This window comes from Halictus rubicundus, chromosome 14 (assembly GCF_050948215.1).
Source record: "Halictus rubicundus isolate RS-2024b chromosome 14, iyHalRubi1_principal, whole genome shotgun sequence".
Taxonomy (NCBI): Eukaryota; Metazoa; Arthropoda; class Insecta; order Hymenoptera; family Halictidae; genus Halictus; species Halictus rubicundus.
Window position 1 is genome coordinate 8,875,221 of NC_135162.1, and position 16,899 is coordinate 8,892,119.

The 16,899-nt window shown below is 40.2% G+C and overlaps 1 protein-coding gene across 2 annotated transcripts in view; it reads left to right on the plus strand.

Moving 5' to 3' along the window:
* Atf3 (Activating transcription factor 3) overlaps window positions 1–16,752 on the plus strand; it is a 38,957-nt gene extending 22,205 nt beyond the window's left edge. Inside the window, exons 2-4 of one of the 2 annotated variants that reach the window (XM_076800186.1) lie at window positions 9,847–10,105; window positions 10,852–10,988; window positions 12,959–16,752. In XM_076800186.1, coding sequence (XP_076656301.1) covers window positions 9,868–10,105; window positions 10,852–10,988; window positions 12,959–13,393 — 810 coding nt within the window. In that variant the 5' untranslated portion in view covers window positions 9,847–9,867 and the 3' untranslated portion in view covers window positions 13,394–16,752. The remainder of the gene's footprint in view (window positions 1–9,846; window positions 10,106–10,851; window positions 10,989–12,958) is intronic. The other variant, XM_076800187.1, reaches the window with a different exon arrangement.
* Window positions 16,753–16,899: the final 147 nt, after the last annotated feature.

Sequence of the window (16,899 nt, forward strand, 5' to 3'; positions counted from 1 at the left end):
TAACTCGAAAATCTGAGTGTTAGAAGCGTTAGAGGCCTGACTTATGTCACCCCGGACTGCAGAAAGAGAAGGCGAAACACTTGAGCGACCATAAACGAAGCCCTGTCTCGCGTTGCGTGTGAGGGTTCTGGAGCTCAATTGCTATGCGACTGCTGGCGGAGGGCATTTTTGATCATTCTCTAGACACGGTTGTCAGCTTAGACGCTCGGAGACTTCCTTCGTGCAGTAGTGTCAATGTTGAAATCATTTTTATTTTATCCTGGCAAATGGAAAATTTGTTTTGCGAAATTCCTTCAACAATGATTATTTGAAACAAAATATTCTGTTAAGATATTTGTTTCGAATGCAAACATGTTAATACAACAAATTGTTACATTAGTCGTTTAGTTTTTCGTCAGCACAGTTGAAGACAGTAAAAATAATAGAACAGCTTAAAAATTTCTACTGTTTTAAATTATTGGACAAGAAGGAAAATGCCTGTGTCAATTAAGTGAAGAAAATTTATATTCCATAAAGAATCGCAGTGTCGATTAGGGTCGCCGGAGGTGGCGAAAAAATTCGCGAGAGGTTTTCAGAAAATAATTTGCCGGGCTTCGAAAGCCACGGTTCGAGGGTCTTTCGACGGGAGATCCGGCGAATACCGAAACGTTCGTGGCATACATCAAAATCAAACGGTTTCTATTTATACGTTTAACAGCGTGCAGCGGCGACGGGTTCGATCGGACACCTGTTCCCATTCAAACAAACTCGATCCGCCGATTATTATTTCAATCTGTTGCATCGCTCCCCTACGGCTTTACATAATCCACGAATTACACGACGCCGGTGCGGTGTATTGCAACGACGCCGCCGCCGCGCCGGTGCAATGTATTGCAACGACGCCCCAGTGTATTGCTCCCATCGATGGCGCGCCGATTATTTCTCCTAGCCGCATAATTTTCTGCGATCTTTCGACCCAGTCTCCGCGTTCTGATTTTCGGTTCTACTAGCTGCTACATTTTTGCAAAATATTTATCTTCCATCCATTCGTTATCTCCTTCAATTTTACAACGAATGGGACATAGGCTAAGGGACCCGATTACTGTGGGGGTACCAATGCCCACATTATTTATACTTATTTCTAAAACATAACGACTACCAAAAAAGAGATATTAATTTTTTAATAGGCATGGGTACCCCCACAGTAATTGGGTCCCTTGCCCTAGGGTTAATAATTCTGAAAATAATATATAGACCACGGATTTTTATGGAAAATAAAAATTGTCCGCGCACAAAGTTTTCGAATTCTAGAGGCGGTGGATCGTCAATGAATCATTCGTCCCGCGTGATTATCGGCACGAAACAAATGCGAATGCAGATAACGGTCCGATAATTCATCATTGAGCTACGAGCACGATAATATTTCTCTAGAAACTGAATTCGATTTCTCAGCTAAAATCGGAGCTCGGCGCTCGGTCGAATAGTTGATATATTTTTTCTTTTCGGATCGAAGTCGATCGGAAGAGCAACAAATTAGTCGATCGACGGGTCCAATACGACATCGCAAAGTCAACAGAAAGTCAGAACGAACGCGAGGAGGAGACACGTCTCTCGTGGACGAGGCGAGCAAACAAATTCTCGCCTCTCATTTCCCTCTGTCATTGTCTTGCCCGTGTTTATTCCCGCTGATTAAACGGGAAGATGACCGAGAGGATAGCTGGAGGAATCTAGCGAATCGAGGTCACCGGGCGGAAGGAGGAAGAACGTTTAGATTTTGAAATTGAGCTAAGAAAATAGCCGGCGACTATAGCGAAGTCGCGAAACGAGAGAAAAAGAATTCGCTGTTACTCCCGTCTCGGCTAAATCGAGTTGCCTGAATATCTACCTTGTTTACTCTTGGATTAATTAGTGATTAGACTGCGAACCTTTGTGCAAAATAAAAATTGTCTGGAATTGAACTAGGAAAAAACTTCTCAGGTTGTACCGTCTGAAGACCTGAGTATAACCGTGGAGAGAATGTTTTCTCAATGGGATTTCAAGGTCACTAGTATTTTTTTACCGGGACCTTATGTTTTTTCTTAGGTATTATTGCAGAGCACAAAAAGACGAGTCCAACGAGCACCATGAACATACCTTTTCGTTGATTCGATCTCGAGATATTTGTGTCTGAAAGCTGAGATGTTTGATCCTTTCAGACACAAATATCTCGAGATCGAGTGATCGTAACTGTATGTTCATGGTACTCGTTGGACTCGTCTTTTTGTGCTCTGTAAGAATATGCAAGAAAAAGTTTGCGAAAAAGAAAACCGATGACCTTGAGTCTGTGTAGAACTGTGTAGAACTTTAGTTTTTCAATATTTAAAGTGAAAATTTGAACATATTTTGTTGTAAAGCGTAATACTAATAATGGAGGTAATAAATATTGCAATAAATATTCCAACAATTTTTCAAAAATTCAACCCATCGACTGTCGACACGCTGCTCATGATGGCGAAAAGATTAGGCGTCCGGAAATTGATCGTTTCACTCCGAGAAAGTGTTGGAAAATGTTCCGACAGATAAAAACGGGCAAGGACCGAAAACTTTTCGAAATAGCAATCGCGCGACCGTACGAAAGTGAACAAATTGTTGGTTACATTAAACGATTGTACGATCGCGTGTTATCTGCGATCGACGATAGATCGCCGCGTGTCTCGGCGAAGATAAATAAATACTTCGCCCGCGGAATGTGACGTTACGTGTGCGCGACGTCGCGGAGCGGTTATGCGAATCGAACGACTAATTACTTTCGCGATAAGGATTCTCCGTTAAGCGGGAAAGCGATGTACGTATAAACATTTTCGTAAATAAACGTGTTCCGGTCCGAGCGGATCAATTCGCTCGTTTCCAGCACGTAATAAATTAGGCAAATCGTGGCCGCCGTGGGAGGTCGCGTCTCCCTTTCGAAAATTTGAATATCAATAGCCAATAATCGATTCTGTGATCGGGGTCTTATTGCTCGGCTCGATAATTCTTTCCGATGGCGTCTCGCTGCTTCGGAAAATAAATTCGACGGTATTTTTACCGAGATTAGGGTCAACGGTTAGGGATATTGAAGATTAGAAAATTCAAGATCTTTTTGCTTCGGCTTCACTCTTCCTCGGATTCTGTTGGCTGCAAGACAAGATAGATAGAAGCTTTTTTTAGATTTAATCGGGTCAATATTGAAGAAATATTAGTGTATTAAACCAGCATCCTTCGGTGCCAGAATAAAATGATTGAAGTCGGATAAAGGTAAATACTCTGTTACCGATTCATATCCAAGCAACGAAATAAGACGATGTTTACGTACAATTATTTATTTGACTGTGGATTCCTGTGGAAAATAAACACTTTAGAAATACTCGAAAAATCTGTTGCACAAAAAGATATATGAAAACAGATCCTAATATCTACAAATTGAAAAATATAAAATTCAAGCGCAAGAAAAAATATTAAGTAAATCGTTGAAATCCCTTATTGTGTCTGCATCACGAAAAATAATTAATTTGAAAAATATTCCGGAAGGAAATGTTGCGCTAATGCAACGTTGGGCCCTAACGGGTTAATCGAAATTAAGTTGAAGTTGCAGACGCTAATGGGATGCAGAAAATTTATAGTCATTTTACATAACCGTTTACATAACAATCTCGGTTATCGTGAGCACCGAAACAAGGTTGAAATCAGCGTATATTTCGTCACAATCATTGTCAAATTGAGGAAGTGGTGGTGCACGTATGAAACCAGCCTGGAACGAACAAAGCAAAGTAGCAGTAAGCGTTCAGTAACGAAAAGTAGAAAATTTGCAATAATTTTGCAGAAATCAGAAACAATCTCAAGAGTGCACTGAAACGTGATATGTAGAAATCGGCGTATCTTTCACCAGCGGATTTCATGTATTTATCACGAGAACGAGTAAATAAAAATTGAACGAGTTTCAAAATACAGATTAAACATTTCAGTATCGTCGAAGAATAACAATTTCATTCGACTTCCTGTTTCTTAATTTTCCATAATAATCCGCGGTCGCGGAGATCTGTTGAAAAAGTGGGCCGCAAAATTGACCTTGACTCTTCTGTTCAAGGGCAAATAGTCACGATTAGGTTCTGGAAACATTAACATGCAGACAACCAACCCAGGCAACAGCCTAAAGCGAGCAAAACAGGACAGCGAGAAGTACTCTTTAACACGTCAAGCACCGCGTCTTCCAAAAACGGGAGACGGAATTGTTTGTCCAGATATAAAAACGAAGTTTCGCGCTAATATATTCGGTGTACGAGATTTGGTTAGGATCTGCGAAACGCGAGAAGGTTAAATCAGTGTACTCGGTATAATCGTGACTATTCCGAGGAAGTCAATTATTTTGATCTTACGGAATTTTTGAGGTCGGTTGGAACTCAAAATATTCATTCAAAGTAAGTGGGTGTTCTAGGACAATTAGAATTCTTCGGTTAGAACATCCGCAGTCTAGGGTAAAGGACCCAATGTCACAAAACAAATTCTTATCTTTATATCTTCAAGGTTAGTTCAAGGTCACTTCGTGTTTCTTTCAATGGAATGCCATATTTTTGTTTTGATATTATGAAAGCACAGGCAAAAGGCAAGTTCAGACATTGGGATGACCTTCATCGACATCCTCGACTTTTTGCAATCTCTTTCTCAAATTTTACCAACCTAGAGGACTTTATTTCCCTCTTTTGTAGTTTCATTAAGCCGTACAAAAATTTGTTGACACTCTGAAATTCTTTCAAAATTGCAACCAACATTTTTTGGTCATGAAAAATCGGCAGTCTAGTGGCAGATCAGTTGTCAGACTTTGACAAAAGTGATTTATTTTGGAAAATTGCTAAATCCCGATTTGGGTGCACTGTTTCGGCTGGTCTGCAGTGTCCGCGGCCACGGTCGGCAGAAAAGTCTAGGAGGGCCGGCTAAAAGCTTGTCAATTCTCGTCAAAAATACATTTTGGCGGCCGGTGTCTGGCCTGTCCTCTAAAAAGAAACCGCGCGCGCGTCCTCCAGCAGGCTAGAGAGCCGGCCGGCTTGTTTTCGGCCGTCAAATTCTTCTTGTTACCCAACCGACTCCGGTGAGGATTCTCTCTTTCTCTTTCCGAGAGGCTGCCACTTCTCGATGCACGACCATATACGTGTGTGTGCACGCACACCGAATCACGGAACACTCACACATTCCCCCAACAATATTAAACACGCAAAACTCATTCGCAATCCCCAAACAACGTAGCGAAGTCCACAAATTTTACTGCAAAAATTTTGACGATTTTTCTGTGCAATTGATTTTACATTTCTGACAAAGTAGAGGCAATTTAAAACAGTTGACGGATCAGTTTAATTGCAACTGTTCGGTTAAAATCAGTAAAGCAAGAAACTTAATGCTTGTAAAATTAATACTTGATATTTCCAAAAATTTTACTGAACAAATTTTTACAATCTTTTTGTCAAATTAACTGTGTGCGCTATATTTGTGGAAAAGTAGATGCAATTTCAAGCAGTTGACGGACCCGTTTAATTGCAACAGTTCGGTTAAAATCAGTAAAGCAAGAAACTTAATGTTTGTAAAATTAATACTTAATGTTTCTAAAAATTTTACAAATTTTGACAATCTTTTTGTCAAATTAATGCGTTACACTTGCGACAAAGTAGATGCAATTTCAAGCAGTGGACGGATCAGTTTAATTGCAACAGTTCGGTTGAAATCAGTAAAGCAAGAAACTTAATATTTATCTCCAGCAATTGATGCAAACAATTTCGCATAAAGATCCGCAGTCTAGTAATGAAAGAAGAAGACTTTTTGCTAAATCGTTTATCGCAAACCTGCAAGATACAAGGGTAGGGGACCCAATTACTGGGCCTACATTAATTATACTAACTGTAAAACATAATGAATATTAAAAAGGAGATATATAACATTAACTGATCTTGAAGAAACAATTTAATATCTGTTTTTTAATATTGCTTTAAAAATTAGTATAATGTAGGCCCACTGTAATCGGGTCCCTTAGACTGGTATGTCCGGAGCAATACACTTCGTAGGATTTGCATTCTAAAATCGGCCGTTTGACATGTGCCTAATTGGAGCAACCACTGTAGCTGCAATCACTGTAGCTGCTGATCGCGGTAGAGCCCACAATATAGATCCTTGGAGGATGGCAGAAGCGCAGAGAGGCATCTTCCCGGCATATAGGTCAGTGGGTACGGGATTCGTAGGGGCCCCTTGTCGCGGTCCCCGTCGAGATCCGGTCTTCGGAAGTCGATTTTTGTTTTTTTTTCTTTCTTCCTCTTCTTCTTCTTTCGCCATCTCTTCCCCCTCCCTGGTAAATGTAACCGGCCTACGGGAACGCGATGGGGCCCCAGAGAGGAGCGGCGAAAGAGGCGGCGGAGGTGGAGGAACGCAGCAGAAGGAGGAACCATAGAAGGCTACGAAGGAGGAGTTGCAAGGGCATTAGGCTCCGAATACGGAACGATAAAATTCTTACGAAACGCGGGTCTCCCATGTGCACGTACCGAGCTCGCGCGCGCGCGCGCGTGTGTTTACACGCTTATACAGTGGATCAAACAAGTGTTCGTACGCGCAGCTCCTCGCGCACACAACTCACAGCAAAATTGAATCGACGAAACTTCCGAATAATTTTTCCAAAAATATTCGCTGCCCCCACGTGTACCCAAAATTTATACCCAAATTTGTACCCAAGATTTTGACGATTTTTGAAAATTAATGGACCACTAGACTGCGCCTTTCGCGCAGAATAAAAATTTTATTAATAATTGTAATGGAAAAGGAAATAATTTTCATGTCTCCGGTTGTTTTAGAGTGCATATCGATCAAACAGTATTGAAGACAATGGTACCGGCGATAACGTAAGGGAGTTAGGTTCGATAACGAGGAAGAACTTCCTAGGCCAAGGAATGCGCAGCGCCGGCGACTTTCCCGGTTGTTTTGTCGAATGTGGTCGTGCGTTATTGTGCAAGAGACTGGTGTAGCGTGACTTTGAAATTTTTCTCAATTAATGCAAGCGATTAGGAATCGTTTTCTGGGCGATAACGATTACGAACGGCCGAACGAACGAGACGTTCCATTTCTGTTTTTCGACGACAGGTTTTTCTTCTCGCAATTATCCGGTTCTGAGTTTTGATAATTTTTTTGACGCTATTTGGGCGCTCTTGGAACCTTCGACGCCACTTTTCATGTGTACCGTAAGCTGCAAGCAGTCTCTCCGAAAGTAGAACATACCATTTCCTCAGGCCCGGGAGCATTTTGTTTGCAATTGAAATGCAAAAAGAATGCAGCGTCCGATATGTGTTGTTTATCGGACGAGTCAATGTTAGGGTTTACAAAAAACCGGTTTTTGAATTCCAGTATTTCAAAACAAAAAAAAAACCGGTCCCACCGGTTTCGCGGATTTTTACAAAAAGACAAAATACAGTTGAACCGATAAAAAAGAATGTTTATACCCTATAAAAAGTTTCCTGTCTATTTGATATTTATCGAACTACAACAATGTAAGGCAATACGATGGTTTCTGGACAAAAATAAATTAGTGAAAAAGTAATTGAACATTTTCCGGTTTGTTTGATATTTACGGAACTCTAAAAATATAATGAAATAAACTCTATGTGGGACAAATGGAAAAATTAAAATAATTTAGATCCATACGCAATAATTATACAAAGTGTCTTTGTGATTTCAATAGTAGTGGAATGAAAAATAGAAAACCGGTGATTTAATCGATGGTGGCACGTTTATTGTTAAAAGATTTGCCAATACTGTAATCCTCTAGCGCAGTCCCGTCCGGCAAGCCTTGCGGCGGGCACGGGCGCCCGTCGATGCCCGCGGGCCTAGCTGAGGGCAGTGTGACGTCAGCGGGAAAAATATTGTCATAGGCTGATCCATCGATAGGGGGCGTGGTTCGTTGCCCGCCGAGTTGCTTGTGCCCGGGGAACCACATTCTCTGCCCGCACGGGCAATAACTGAACGGGACTGCCCTAATAACAATAACAATAAAATAATAATTTAAATATAATTAAAAATAATAATATAAAATTTTGTGGGTTGGTACAAAGCCCAATAGAGCTAGCTAAAAAATTTAAATTCAACATAACGTTAGAGCTGCCCAATTGCGAGACCTACAAATGAACACAGCTAATGTTTTGGTAACTATAGCGTTTCACGTGTATCCATCAGTTACATAATGTTCGCTCAAATTGACGCTTCCAAAGCCCAGTGTACCAAGCTAAAAAATGTTAAATTCGTCATAACGTTAGAGCCGCCTAATCGCGAGGCCTACAAATTGACACGGCTAACGTTCTGGTGTCATCGGTGTCGTTGAACTAGACGTAACACCTCCCGATTACCGGCGATCAACGAAAGCCGGTTTCACTTGGTGGGATCGATAGCGATCTTCAGCTTCCGGTTGGCGCTATCGGAGTGCCGCCACGATTCAGCCTGAATTCCTCTTTGTTCCGTCGCGTATATCAAGGACGTATCAATGAGCTTCTCGTTCCCGGGAAAGGAGAACGCGCAATAAAGGGAACGAAGTTGATGGAGAGAAAAATAAAAAGGCAAAAGAGCGGGAGGTGGTCGCGGTGGAAACGCGCGCACGCCGTTCAAACGAATGCAAACTGCATTCCCATATTGCATTCCCAGTCGGGGGAACAATAAATCACGAAGATTAAAACGTAACCGGTCCGAAGGATATACTGCTTCCTTCGTTCGTATCAGCGGGATCCGCGGGACAGTCTTATTGTTTCGAAATGATTAATGCGCCGCGCTAGTACGCGCGAAGGTGTACGTTCGTTTTTTCTTTTTTCTTTTTTTTTTTTAATAACGCGAGCTTTATCGCGATCAAATATTATATCCCTCTGGCAAACCGCATTCGAGATTGCGCTGGCCTATCAGCGGCCGCTGCCGTCCAAAAATCGCAGATAGGTCGCGGCCGCAGGTTGTTGCTGAGGTTAACCTTTATCAGGGAAAACTGCTTCGACAGTAACAACGTCCACTTTGGTCACACCCGACTCTACTTTAACACGGTCCAACAAAATAAACACCTTCCTCGAGGTCAACCATATTATTCAAGCTAATACGAATAGTTAATAAAATTGGCTGCTACAAACTTAAAAATTAGATACAGCGAGCTCTTTATATATGTCGCGAAGGTCTGGGCGATAAACGTCGCGCAACTATCCCCACTACCGCGGGGTATGTGGGGCCACGAAGTTCAAGAGTCCTCGGTAAACATAACACGGCTCGGGTATGTCTCCTGGACGATACACGACATACAGTAACGAGCAAAACTGAGTCTACACTATTTGAAGCAACATAACTTTTTAAAAATTAGATCAAATGACTTGAATTGTATTGAGAAGTTCGAAGGATTAAGTTTATTAGACGAGGTGTAAAAAATTTTTGGAAAAAGTTTGAATTGGTCGGAATCGCTAAAGAAATAGTAAAAGTTGGTGTTTTTAGCTTTTTTTATCCGAGCCTGTATTGAAAATTTAAAAAATGTGTTCGATTCGCTTGAATAAATTATATCCATGCTGAAAATTTCACCGATATTGATTAATTCGTTTACGAGTTATGAACGCTTAAAAGTGGAAAAATTGCCATTTTTCACGATTTTCGACTTAAAATCGCATTTTTATAATATCGTTATTATTAAGCGATATAATATCGCGAGTTCTCTGCAGAACTTTTCTATCTCCAAAATGGCGCCACACAACTAATTTCTGCCCCGCAAATTTCTCTCATAAAGGCACAAAATCCTCGTGCCTGACGATCGTCGAGCATCGCCAAGAACAACAGTGTAATAACCGACGGTCCCATTTGTTCTTGTTCCAGGTTAAATGGTAATAACCGACCATGTACAACCTAAACGTGAACGTGAATCCTAATCCAGCGGCTGCCGCCGGTCTTCTCGGTGTCGCGGCGGCTGAGGTCACGCCAAGGACACCGGAAATCGTAAACTCCCTAATCGCCATGACCAATCCCTTCGAGGATTACACGTGCGAGAGGAGCAGGGATCGTACGGATTCGATTAGCAGCGGTGAGCCGAGCCCACCGAGTGTTCAGCACACCTGTAGTCAGCTCATTAAAGAAGGTACCCATCCGGTGGTGACCTTGATAGATCCTACCGGGTCGCGACCGTCTTTTCTTTTCTCTCGTCCTTTCGAATACTGCTCGCGACAACCAAGGCCGGGGCTCGACCTTGCCACCGATTCATTCTAATCGCGAAGTTCGCTACCAGTAACCAACACTAGCGGCTCTCGGGTCAGGACGGGTCGGGACGCCTCGAGTTTGCTAATTACTAAAGCCTACTCCTTGCCGATTTCGATCACCTCGTGAGCATACAGCCTTCATTGTATTTTCAGAATTTAAAGCTTCACTATATGTAAATTAACTCTGATGGGGAATATCTCGGTAATTAAATTTAAAAAAAAACTGAAGGTGACCCTTGTATCTCGATAAAAATGCGAAACAGAAAAAAAAAGCTAACTATTACGTTGCTACTCTTGAAACCATACAATTTTCATTTCAACCATTTTCTCATAAAATAGTTTTCAAGTAATTTAGGTCGAACATTACCAAACATACTTCCCTGTACATCTCTAAAACGAAACCTAAGTCCGCGCGTCGGTAATGTGCATGGTAGAACGGTTATTTAGAACGACGTCCTTAATGACATAGTTCAAGGTCATCGAGATCGGCATGGTGTGCTGTACAGTAAATAATTCCGAGTACGTTACATTGAGTTTTGTCTTGTTCGGTGCAAAACAATGTGCACCCGAGGCTTGTGTTGTTTGGTTGCGAGCCTGGATTGTTTGATGACTCGACGAATATTCGCAGGTCTGAAGTTGACGTTGCAAACGAAGAGGCGAGCAAACGGAAGCGGCGATGACACCAAGAAGAGGACGAAGAAGGAGGACGGAAGTGCGGACGATGAAGAGGAGGACGACTCGTCGAACAACAATGGCCGCAGTGGAGTAAGAACGGTTCTTCTTTAAATCGTAAAACGTGTACGCTGCGGCCTTTAATCGATCACGTGGATTCTCGATGGAGATTTCACGTTCACACAGATCACTATCTTTTGCTACCGGAGGAACGTTTGATCAAACACTATGAATAGACTGCGGACTTTATGCATTTATGGTAGAAACGATTTGGTGCAACTTGGAACAGTAGAAACATTGAAAGAATTTAACAATGTCAATATTTTTTCTCCTGAGTACTAAGATTGTTGAAGGAGAAAAGAAAGGTGTATATTAATTGCCAACAATTTTTATTTTAAAGGTCCGCAGTCTATGAACATCTACTATATTTAATGAATTATTGCACTGGTCGACAAAATTGAAGTTTGTTGTTCTTTTCCATGTGGATATAATATAATTCAATGAGGTACTTGAATAGAAGGTTGGAATGTTCTTTGTAACAAACTTCATGTTGATCAGTGTTATCTATTCTTTGAAAGAGATAGCTGAAGTTGTAATAACTGCCTACCCCACTCCTAATCACATATTATGACACTGGAGCTAGGTGGACAACTATTATGACAGATAAACTTTCAAGCCTTGTCTTTCAAAAATATAGTATACATAATAAAACCACTAAAATTTCGTTTGGAATATTATCCCTGGCAAAAAGAATTCGATCGAACAAACTGATCATCTGTCATTATTATTCGCATTATATACTACTGATATGAAAAATATTTGTGTGAAGAAAATATTAATGTAAAAATGAATATGTTTCTTTTCTAGAAGGTACTGAATGAGAAAACTTAACACCGATTCGAAGGAGGGTTCAACCATCCCCACGAGTTAAGACAATTTTTTGGCAATGTCTATCGTTATCTTCATTGTTCGAAGTATTAAAAAGAGCTCTAATGTTTCATCACGCTATCTAAATTCGTTAAAGCACAATTTATGTATATTTGGTAAAAGGACAAGACCATTTTTTATTCTCTTACTAATATTTTTATCGAATCTCAAATACTGTTAGCTCTTCCAATGATTTTGTTTAATATACGATACTACTTTGCATTTTTAATATGCACGTAAACACTTTCTTTCACAGTAACATTCACGATTTTGATCGAATATTATCGACCAGGGGTAGTATAACAAAAATTAAAACCAGATTGTTGTGCTTCTTTTTTTAAAAAACGGTTCTTGTTCTTTACGAACTAATATAGAAGGTGTTCAACAACAGAAAAGAATATACAGAATAATTTGTCATGGCAATATGAAAGGAGAATCATGAATAATAAAATTGTGATTTAGATTTCATTTACAGTTTTACTACTGATTAAAGCCTGAACAATTTTTAATCATCAATAACGAAAATATGAAGTCGAATCTACAATTCTTGTATTCTGAATTTTCGTTTCACATTCTCACGAAGAATCGATTCTTGCTCTGCAGTCAATATTTGTTTATAAAAACATAAATGTGCATAGAGATCCTTGCCTAGCAATTATCTTGCCTTGTCTGGTCTAATCCTTTGCCAATATTAGTATTATCCCTCGGACGGCGGACCATTTTCATAGGTATATAATGGATGATGCTTAGGACTGTTCACAGTTTTAGTAATTAATTTTTTAAAATATATTTCTAAAGATATTTCTCGTAGAAATCACATTAATCTTCGAATTAATTTGACATTAAACACGTTAAACACGCTACACGGTTCCCTAGGGACCGGCCGCAGGCTTTTCGTTCATGCTACACTGTCTTTTGTTTATGGGAACAGCTCTCCCCACTTGACGATAGAGTGCGGCGTAAACAGAGAGGCAAGCAAAATAATCGTAACGTTGAACGTGTTAATTACCAGAAATTGAATACTTAAATGACGATTTTGATACTCTGAGTCCAAATAGACCCAGGCGCCGCCGTCGGAGGGTTAAATCTTGAAACGAGAAACGACCACTGTTCTAACCAGTCCGAAATCGTTTTAGTTGACACCGGAGGACGAGGAGAGGCGTCGAAGGAGGCGCGAGAGGAATAAAATCGCTGCCACGAAGTGTCGGCTGAAGAAACGGGAGAAGACGGTGATCCTGGTGCAGGAGTCCGAAATCCTCGAAACGCAGAACCACGACCTGAAGTCCCAGATCCAGGAGCTGGAGACGCAAAGGCGCAGGCTGGTGGACATGCTGAGCCTCCACGGGCCAAGCTGTTTGAAGCAGGGTGGCACAGACACCTCGTACCAACAGTACGCCGAACCGTTGCATCTACCCAGTTACCAGGAGAACTTTGTGCATCCTCCGCCAGCGTTGAACCAGCCTCAGAACTGCGTGACGGATTACCCGGTGAAGCTGGAGGATTACGAAGGCGACTTCTACAGGCAGGAGAGTCCGTACGTGCCAACCTCAGACGCCAGTTGCACAGTGTAGTAGCTTTATTCGTTACAAATAATCCCTGCTGCGCCATCTTGGGGAGCAATCTCTTCGGAGGTCCGGTTTACCAGCTGGAGAAACTGCAAGTGAAATATCCCAGCTGGTCGAGTAGTTTTGCGAGGGGAAAAGAAAGATTGCATGCATTCCAAGAAGACAGTGAACTAAACCAGCTGATGATGTGACAGACAAAGTCTAGTGTCAGCCTGAAATCCTCTGAGACCTTAGCACAGTATCTACCAGCTTATTTCATAATTTTTTGAAAATCTATGTTTTATATCCTTAGCTATAGCTAAGGATATTTTAACTCTTTGCGCTCGGAACTACTTTAACAACTTTAAATCAGATATTTTTACTACACTACTGAAATAGCTAAAGAGTGAACTGTGCGTTAGGTGCGTTCTATATTTTGTCTGTGATAACAACCAGCTATGTTCATGATATGTTTGTACAGAGTGTTGTGATTGTCATCTTTGCTGGGTCTCTCTCGTCGCGTCTGGTAAATCAGATTCTCCTGGATCTCCTTCCCTTCTCTGTTAATTACAAGTCTGTAGTCTGTAAGTTCGGTTTATTATATCATAATTGCGCGCTCCTGTGTCTTCTTTTTCGGTACCTTTGTTCACTCTCTCTTTCTCATTCTCCTTCATTCCCCCTCTCACTTTCTATCTTCTTCTTCTTCTTCTTCTCTCCTCCATTTTTTTTTAACATATCCCCCTTATACTCGAAATGTTCAATGTAGAACACTTAAAAACATTCCTTGAAAGCAACCCTTTCTTGCAAGTAAGTAACCAATTCCTTCAATGTAAGTACTGTGACATTCTATGGTATAATTCATACAATGGATTAATGTAAGGCGTAGAAACGGATTTGTCTTTGCAACACTAGAGAATCAAAATCGCGCGCGAATAATGTGTTTACAGGTACATCAATTCTAAATTCTTCTTGTACAGGCCTTAGTACTGTATTAAATCTGTCGATGAGTACGAGAAGAATAAGTTCAATTACCGGTGAACACCTTGAGCCACTGCTGCGAGCCTGTAAAAATTCGAGATCGGGATAGATAAATAAAACGAGTAACGTCGTTGCAAAGACATATTCCGTTGCTTTAAGCGAAAAATCGAGAGAGCCTGTTTTAAATTAAAATGCGTTATTTTTTACGTGACCATTTCTCGATTTACCAGTGAGAGAAAGTATGTAACTCAGCATGTAAGTCTTCTGATATTGATTGTGACTATCATATTGCGACGCGCGCGATTTGCGAGGCGCGTTCAAAGGATACTTATAATTATACAAAATAATCGAATGATATTTAATATTATATATACATGTGCATATTTTATACAGATATATACGGTTAATACGCGAGCGTTATTAACAGTTAATGAACAGTTAATTACATGACTATGTTAAATGTTTCATTAATATGACATGAGCCGAACGACATACCTCAAACTTTATTGTGGGTAGTTACCCTCCCCCTGTGCGTTTGCCTATGTAAATTGATTTCCCATATTGTTTAACGCCGCCTATGTAATACCTGGACCGTGGACGTTTTAAACAAATTCACGCTTTTATTCGATCCGCTAGGAATTTGATCGCTAGGCTTGCGGGACGCGTTCTAATTACTGAGATTGTCACGTTGTCAACAAATTTAATTCTTTGGGTATACGTTGTAAAAATTTGGCTAGACATATTCCCGTTATCTTTATAAAGCAATGTAAAATAGTCGCTTTTAGTGTTCCGTAAACCTGGTGTCAAAACTTCCTCGAATTTTGGGGAAAATGTAAACGTTCACGGTCTATCAGCTCTGATCATATGTGCTTGTTGAAATTTTAATTGTCGAATCACGCAGTGCGTACATTGGGTGACAGTGATATGCGAGGGAATGCCAAAGAACCATCAGAACATTGATCAGGGTCTACAGAACAAGGGACTATGCATTCTTTTTTTTGTTATGCGAATGTATATTATCGGGTAGAACCGGCAAACGCACTACGGGGCTACGTTTAAGCGTTCTTGCAATTTACAAAGGTTAGTTTATTTAATAGTGAAACGCTTCGAGTCCCACGGACTAAAATGCTTCTCATCGTCGGAATGTTACCGTCAATTGATCTAAACGAAGGAGATTTTTCTTACACTTCGTCAGACGGAAGTGGGACAAAGTCTTCCTCTTGTATTGTTCTTCTTCACAGTATGCGATTTAAGGGATTAACCGATTTATACTCGTTGAGGCTGTATGACGTGCACTTGCCAAAATTTTGTCAAATTTATCGAGTGTGTAAAAGTAATGTATTTTTTCGGAGGATTTACGCAGTGTTTCGTAATGGACGAATATTACTTCGGAGGTGAATTGATCAAAAAACGGCAAAACTTCGTTTGCAAGTACACCTATCCCCCGATTTATACGTAAATCGAAATCATGGCTTTTTGTATTAAAAACCGTGTAAATGGGAGGAAGTATAAATGGGTTAGTCGTAGGAGAATGTTAAGTATGTTTGTAAATGTGCAAGACAAACGTCAACACGTATCAGTCACACACGTGTGGTGCTACATATATATATATATTATATATTTGCTTTTTTATATAAATTTTATTAAGTTGCCTGAAGAGAGTATTTAATAGTTTAATGTACATGTTAAGTATGTAATTTCAACGTCTATTTACTAATGCAGTGAGTTCAAGGAGTAACACTATCAGACATTACTATTTATATGTATGAATCTTTTTTTTTTTTATTGATCACTTTACATGAATTTGCAAACATCAAGCATCTTACTAATGTTACCGACAAATCAAAAAGATTTCGAACTGTTGGATCTGTAACGAATGTAATAGCACTCGTATTCAATCATTTCTCACGTGTAATATATACATAATGCAGACCGTTCGAAAGTATTGCATTTCGTAATTAACAAAATATTTCGGTCACGTTTGCAATATACAAGATCTACGGATCAAATCGAAGATTCTTATAAAATTTCAGGATGCACTTTAATGTAATTACGTTTGCTAATACATACTGCCATTATTGAAATCTCGGATGCTGTTGACGCACAGCATCTGGTTCATAGGTTCATCTTTTTATTAGTGAAACGTATTGAAAAGTTTTTCTAGAGAATAAGCGCAGAGTAATTCTAATAACATGTTAGCAAACAGTATATAAGATTCTATTTGTCATAACAAAATCGTACTATTGTTTCTTTTATTACTGAGTACCTGGCCATGGTTTTCCATGCGACAGCTATTTTTCCTTAGGAGAAATGCATTGAATTCAAACTAGAAAAATGGCTGATCAAATTTTATCGTTGTAACCTAAGGAAAAATTTTATTCTTTAAATAAAAGTGCCTTAGATACTAATCATTCGCTGGTGTCCTTTCATTAGAGGTGTGCGAGCATCCGAAAATATCCCGGGGATCGGGAAGGGTTTCTCAAATATATAATCGAAATATATTCAAGAACCCGCACACCTCTACCTTTTATACCAGTTTCCAGGGTTCCGAGCGA